This window comes from Penaeus vannamei, chromosome 23 (genome assembly GCF_042767895.1).
Source record: "Penaeus vannamei isolate JL-2024 chromosome 23, ASM4276789v1, whole genome shotgun sequence".
Taxonomy (NCBI): domain Eukaryota; kingdom Metazoa; phylum Arthropoda; class Malacostraca; order Decapoda; family Penaeidae; genus Penaeus; species Penaeus vannamei.
In genome coordinates, this window is record NC_091571.1 from 35,140,567 (window position 1) to 35,148,066 (window position 7,500).

Genomic DNA, 7,500 nt, shown 5'->3' on the forward strand with positions numbered 1-7,500 from the left:
TCCCTCCCTTCTCCCTCCTCCCTCCATCCCCCTCCTCACCAACACCCTCCCCAACCCCCCCCCAAAACAAACCAAAACTCTCCAACCAACACCCCCTCTTATTTCTCTCACCCCTCCCCCAAAACTCTCCAACCAACACCCCCTCTTATTTCTCTCACCCCTACCCCAAAACTCTCCAACCAACACCCCCTCTTTTTTCTCATCCCCTCCTCCTCACCTCAACAGGTCGTCACCTTAGCGGTCTACTCCTTCTGCCTGGGCACGGTCATGGGCAGGCAGTTCCTGGACCCGAAGCTGCAGATCCCAGACCACGACATCGACTTCTACGTGCCCGTCTTCACCTACCTGCAGTTCTTCTTCTACATGGGCTGGTTGAAGGTCGCCGAGACGCTGGTGAATCCCTTTGGTGAAGATGATGACGATTTTGAAATCAATTGGCTGGTGGATAGGAATCTGCAGGTAAGGGTGTTTTTTTTTTGGGTTTGGTTGGGTTTGGTTTTTTGTCTGTTTGGATGTCTGTTTGTTTTGTATTTTGGTTGGTTGATTAGGTAATTGAGTGATTGGGTAGCGTGTTTGTTTATTTCTTTGTTTATTTATTTGTTTTTATTTATTTATTTGTTTATTTTTATCTATTTGTTTATTTTTGTATTTATTTATCTATTTGTTTGTTTATTTATCTTTGTGTTTATTTATTCATCAATTTGTACATTTATTTATCTATTTGTTCATTTATTTATCTATTTGTTTGTTTATTTATCTATTTGTTTCTTTATTTATCTATTGTTTGTTTATCTATCTATTTGTTTATTTATTCATCTATTTGTTTATTTATTTATCTATTTGTTCATTTATTTATCTATTTATCTTTGTGTTTATTTATCTATTTATTTGTTTATTCATTTATCTATTTGTTTGTTTATTTATCTATTTACTTGTTAATTTATTTATTTGTTTATTTATATAATTATTCATCTATGTGTTTATTTATTTATGCATTTATTTCTTTATCTATCTATTTATCTCTTGATCATTTTCTGTGTTTATTGGATATGATTTCCTTGGCTTATATTTGATCTTTTACGGATTATAATTATAATTTATTTGATATGACTTGTATCTGAATTGATTCATTTTCTATAATATTTTCATTATTGCAATCCGCTTTCAACAAAATTGTAAAGCAAATGATGTTCTGATCGTGTTATTTATTGAAGGCTGAATGTAATTAAAGAAAGAAGGAAAAAAAAAACAGCAGTTATTGAACATCCGCATTGATTTCATATAATAGATATCAAGTAATATTTAAAAAACTAATAATTTGATATAAATAACTTAAAAAAAACTTAAATCCTGAGCATCCAGACTTCAAGACTTGTACTGGAATAAGATCATCTAATACATGTACTGGGATGGAATCTTCCCCTTATTAAAATTAATAATTACCTAGACCTAAAAATAAATAAAATAAGATCCAATAATAAAATTATTTCTTAAAAAAAGTTATGATAACAAAATAAGATATAACAAATAACAAATAAGATATAATAACAAAATAATTTCATTACAAATAATGTTCCAGGTATCGTAAATCATAGTGGACGAAATGCACCTAAAAATGAACTAAAATATATGAAAATTTCATAAAAGTTCACTACTTAGACCTAAAAACTAAACTAGAATAAGAAAAAAGAACAATAATTTCTTTTAAAAAATTATATATCGTACCTCATCGTGGACGAAATGCACCTAAAATAAACTAAAATAAAACCATTTCTTAAAAAAAATCATAGTGGACGAAATGCACCAAAACATAAACTAAAATAAAATAATTTCTTAAAAAAACCCTTTCAGGTATCGCACCTCATAATGGACGAAATGCACCTAAACATAGACTAAAATAAAATAATTTCTTAAAAAAACCCTTCCAGGTATCATACCTCATAATGGACGAACTGCACCTAAAAATAAACTAAAAAAAAGAAAAAAAAGTCCTAAACTAAAATAAAAAGAATTCCTGATATTGCACCTCATCATGGACGAACTGTACCTAAAAATAAACAAAAATAATTTTTATTTCCAGGTATCGTACCTCATAATGGACGAACTGCACCTAAAAATAAACTAAAATATTTTTTTTTTCCAGGTATCGTACCTCATAATGGACGAACCGAATCTAAAAATACTAAAATATATATATTTTTTCTAGGTATCGTACCTCATCGTGGACGAGATGCACAGCGAGCACCCCGACCTCATCCAGGACATGTACTGGGACGAAATCTTCCCCCAAGAGCTGCCCTACACCGTCGCCGCTGAACAATTCCGGAAGGTGGCGCCGCAGGGATCCACGTACCACATACAAGTGCCCGACGAGGAGCAGGATTTCTTGCCGCTGGTCGAGGAGGAGGATGGCGAGGACGAGGCTAGTTTGCCGGTGAGTGAGGGGTGGGTTGGAGGGGGAGGAAGAGGTGAGGGGGAGGAGGAGGAGGAGGAGGATGGGGAGGAGGTGAGGGGGATGGGGATGAGAAGGAGGGGGAAGAGGAGGATGGGGGTGGAGAGGAGGAGGTGAGGGAGAGGAGGAGGTGAGGGGGAGGGGGTGGAGGAGGGAGGAGGGAAGAGGTGGAAGAGGAGGTGGAAGAGGAGGACGAGGGAGGAGGAGGTGAGGGGGTGAGAATGAGGAGGTGGTGAGGGGGAGGAGGAGGGAGAAGGAGAAGGAGGAGGTAGGAGGTAGGAGGTGAGGAAGAAGGAGGGGGTGGAGGAGTGAATGAGGGGGAGGTGGAGGAGGAGGAGGGGCAATTAAAAAAGACAAAACTATTCTATTCACCCAAACATTAATGATAAAATCCACTATTTTATTCCCTCAAAGAGTGCTACAAAAACACTCAGCTTTTAATTTAGTCAAACTAATAAAAAAAGGCAAAACTATCCTATTCACCCAAACATTAATAAAATCAAATCCACTTTTTTATTCTTTCAAAGAGTGATACAAAACATCCACTATTCTATTTAAACTGTAATGAAAAGAGACTAACCTATCCTATTCACCCATAAATTAATTTTAAAATCCCACTATTTTATTCCCTCGAATAGTTATATAAAAACACTATTTTATTCCCTCGAGCAAAAGAGAGAGAGAGAGAGAGAGAGAGAGAGAGAGAGAGAGAGAGAGAGAGAGAGAGAGAGAGAGAGAGAGAGAGAGAGAGAGAGAGAGAGAGAGAGAGAGAGAGAGAGAGAGAGAGAGAGAGAGAGAGAGAGAGAGAGAGAGAGAGAGAGAGAGAGAAAGAAAGAAAGAAAGAAAGAAAGAAAGAAAGAAAGAAAGAAAGAACGAAAGAACGAAAGAACGAAAGAACGAAAGAACGAAAGAACGAAAGAAAGAAAGAAAGAAAGAAAGAAAGAAAGAAAGAGAGAAAAAAAGAAAAAATCAACACGCCTAGCTATCTAAACCTGACCATTCCACCAACAGGACGAAGAGAAGGGCGAGTCCCCTGAGAAGAAAGCCTCAAGTGCCAAGTCCATCAGGTCTCGTGTGGGTTCCGGCTTGTCCTCGAGGAAACCTTCCATGCTGTCTATGCTTCTGCAGCGTGTGCGGTCCGGGAGTCAAGAAAACACGAGGAGAAGAAGCACTAAAGGATTTGGTAAGTCGTTCATACTACATTCTTTGTTTGTTGATTTTTTTTTATGTTGTTTTTCCCGTTTTATATTTTGTTTTACTTTTTCATACTAGATTTTTTTATAAGGCTTTTTTCTTGATGCTTGAACTACATTCTTTCTTTATCTATTGTTTTATAATATTGTTTTTTCCCTTTTCATATTTTGTTTTAAATTTGCTTACTAGATTCTTTTGATATAATTTTTCATCTTATATTTTTCTTTTTTATATATACTGCAATTGTTTTTTTTACTATGCGTTTCTTCCTATATACTATAATTTACTTTTGAACCAATAAAATCATCGTGTTATATTCATCTCCTGCTAAAAGTCTTTATTTTTTGTCTATTTGCTTTTCTTTTTCTTTGTTTTATGCTCAAGATGCCTTTGACCATCGACATTTCTATCAACTAAATCATCCGCTTTGATATCTAACTCTTACTAAAACAGTTTCTTCCATTTTTCTCATGTTTTTAAAACCATCATTACCCTTTTTTTTAATGTCCGCATCCGCTTTTTTTAGTATATGTAGTTCAGTATTTTGTTACAGGTCTGTGGGCACGCAAGGGAAAAAGATCCGTTGTCAGGCCTAAAAGGTCGGTAAAAGAAGAAGAGCCAAAGACATGAGTATGACCTTGCAGTCACCTCACATTCCCAAAAATGTGTGTATTTCCTGGCCGCAGAAATTCGGACTGCAGGAGGGCGATGGGATGTGAAGGAGGGGACGGACACCCCCGTTACTCACAGATGCATGATGTTATACTAGTTCAACACGTTTGCAAACACGGTAGGATGGAGCTATGTCGTTGGTTTACCTGTCGTTCCACGTTCACTTGTCGCCTGGTGCAAAGGGTGTAAAGGTGATCTCGCAGACGTGACATAATCCGCCATCATCTTCAAATTTATCCTTCGTGGGATGAAGATTATTTCTCATGCAAAAAAATGCACAGCTGCGAGACATGCCTGGGACCTTTGTTAGGCTGTTGGACCTTCGCACGTTCAGATCACTCCTGGAGATGCGTCGCGGCTGCTGACGAAGTGGCTTCTGGGGCTTCCCTCTCGCCCTCGCGCTCCTTCGTCGGTAGGGATCCTGCCCTCGGTCTTTTCCGACTGACTGCGCCCCTCAAGACTTCTTCGTCATGCCGCCCACCTCCCTCACCGCACGATCGACGTCGGCTGTCTCTCTCGCCGACGTAAGCAGTACTTCCTTTGTCTCACTTGCAAGCAAACGTTTCACAAAAACACAACACGTTGCTGACGGCCGTTACAATTTTTGGTAAACGTTCCAGTACCTTTAGTAAACGTTCCGCTTCCGATCGTTTCGCGAGCGCCTCCACCTCAGGCAATTGCTCCTCAGGCGAATCTAGCTCTTCCTGCCGTTCCGCGAGCGACCCCTGGGCTGCCGGCTGCTCCCGTGGGCGATGCCGTCCGCTCCGGAGGCTGCAGTTAGGTCCTTCCATTTCCGGTGGGCTTCAAGTGGACGACCCACTGCAGGATACTGGATCAGCGGCTACACAGGTGGCCACTCCCGTACCTTCGCCACCTGTTCTTCCTCCGCTGACCACCTGTTCTTGGAAATATCATGGCCTTACTCCCGAAACATTGCCGTCAGCGCCTCCTTCCTGTAGTACCTCTCTTACCGTTAACATACCATTATCGTTTTCTCCTGTTAAAGGTATTTCTCCTTTGGGTAATGATCTTGACCACTCGATGTCCTTCGTAGTTGTGCCACATATATGAATAATCAAAACCTTAATACGTGTAGAATGTTATTTAGGATATGCAAAAGATCTACAGCATTAAAGAGAATCTGAAAGATCTTATTAGAAAATCCTTTTGGCAATGCAACATATGTATTCCACTGTCATATGATGAATGCCCCCTTTTCAGTGTATATGTATGCTAATTTCAAATGTTAATGTGAATCAATTATTCATTTCTAGTGTGATTGGTTTGAGGTATTTCTAATTTGTCTCTGATGTCCATCCACCTGTAAAACGGTTCATTACATTCAATTGAAATATTATACCAAAATGGTGTTTACTTAGATCCTATTGTAATTAAATGATATCTATCAAGGCCCTAATTACCAAGCGTAAAATTACCTTAATTAATATTTATTGTATTTTTTTTACATTTAATATGAGTATTTCTTTTGCTCCACGAAATGAAAGTGTAACTCAAAACGATATTCATTATTCATTCATTCTCTAGACTGATAAACGATCATTAATCAAAACAAACAACAAACAGACTGACGGCAAAAATACCTTCAGACAAAGACAGAACAAAGGATGGTTATCACACACACACACAAACAAACAGACAACAAAAATAAGCCAAAAAACATAGAAAGAGATACAAATACAAACTGCAACAACAACAAAAAATCCCAAACTACGACATGCAACAGTTATGTTGTTAAATCCTGTGCTAGTTAGGGTAAAAGCGTTATCCTAACTATTATCTATTTATCTATCATTTATTAATCATTTTTATGCGTATTGCTCTCTTTGACACCCGCCTGGTAGACCAAGAAGCAGATCAGTACTATGTGAGAACGAAACAAAACGAAACAAAACGAGAATAACACTCATCCAACAGGGTATGGCTGGGTATGTGGATATGGTACTTATCGTAACAGGAAAGAGGGTAGTACACTTCAGGATAATATCCAACAGGTTCGAAAAAAATGTGAAAATGATGTAAAATGGACAAGGTAAAGATAAGAGGAAATGGATATAGATAAAACTGATAATCTTTTACACGCAAGGTTGAAATAAATTGGTTAAAAGATTGAAATAAATTGGTTAAAACGGTTCAGTACAAGAACCACCAATTACGAAAAGAATGAGTGACACAACAGGCAAGAACAAACAAGGAAAATAACGGAGAGGAAACGAAACGGGCCAAACAAACAAATAAAAGGAACATTACGATAAAACTTTTAACTTTCCCAATTTTTTTTACAAACAAAATCATCATGCAAAACATTTGCAGTTTTTTTTTTCTATTATAAAATTATTTTGGTGGTTACTTATCAAAAGGAAATATATTGCCTGAATGGCTATGCTGACTATTATGCAAACGAATATGAGGACAAATATACGAGATAACGCTACTGGTAAATTTGAATATTGGTAAATTTGAATATTGCCGTTGTGAATAGAGAATATTGGTAAAGTTTGCAGAATTGTTGCAAACGAATAATTATTCGAAGTACACGAATTGCAGAATCATGCAAAAAAGAGCACGTTTCCAAGCCTATCGTGGTATTTGAGTGGATAAAGAAAATGCGATGTGCCATATTTACGACAAGATGTAACAAAAAACAAGAAAAAGAAAAGATATAAGAGACCATCTCGACGTCATAAATAAACCATATCATAATCCACTCGTGACGTCACTTGTCTGAAGTCACGGTAACAATAACAGTATCTCTGTGATTATAGGAAGCACGGTGTCAATTCGTCAGATGAAGAGACGACCAAGCCAGCTGAGGTCTTCGTCAAGGATGTCGTCCTCGACCCAGATGACCCTGCAAGGTTCCGCTTCGCCCACGAGGAAGATCACCTTGGTTGGCGAGGTGAGTGGTTGAGGTGCTGTCGGTTTTGGCGAATTTTTTTGGCATATTGGTTGAAATTTTATGAAGATTGTCGAGTGTATCAGCCTTGTATAGTAGTGTATTGTCATATACCCGGGCATGAATGTATGATAGAATATTGTATGTGCATACAGTTGCATATACACGTACGCTACACACACACACTCGCACAAGCACACGCACATACGGCACACACACAAGCACACGCACATACGGCACACACACAAGCACACGCACATACGGCACA

The 7,500-nt window shown here is 38.2% G+C and overlaps 1 protein-coding gene across 1 annotated transcript in view; it reads left to right on the forward strand.

The window, feature by feature from the left end:
* The window catches only part of LOC113800599 (bestrophin-4-like), a gene marked incomplete at its 3' end in the record, with an annotated part of 43,236 nt that overhangs the window by 35,363 nt on the left and 373 nt on the right, over nt 1–7,500 (forward strand). The window contains 4 exon segments of the mRNA XM_070137259.1: nt 226–459; nt 2,207–2,434; nt 3,464–3,635; nt 7,102–7,235. Of these exon segments, the coding sequence (XP_069993360.1) occupies nt 226–459; nt 2,207–2,434; nt 3,464–3,635; nt 7,102–7,235 (768 nt within the window).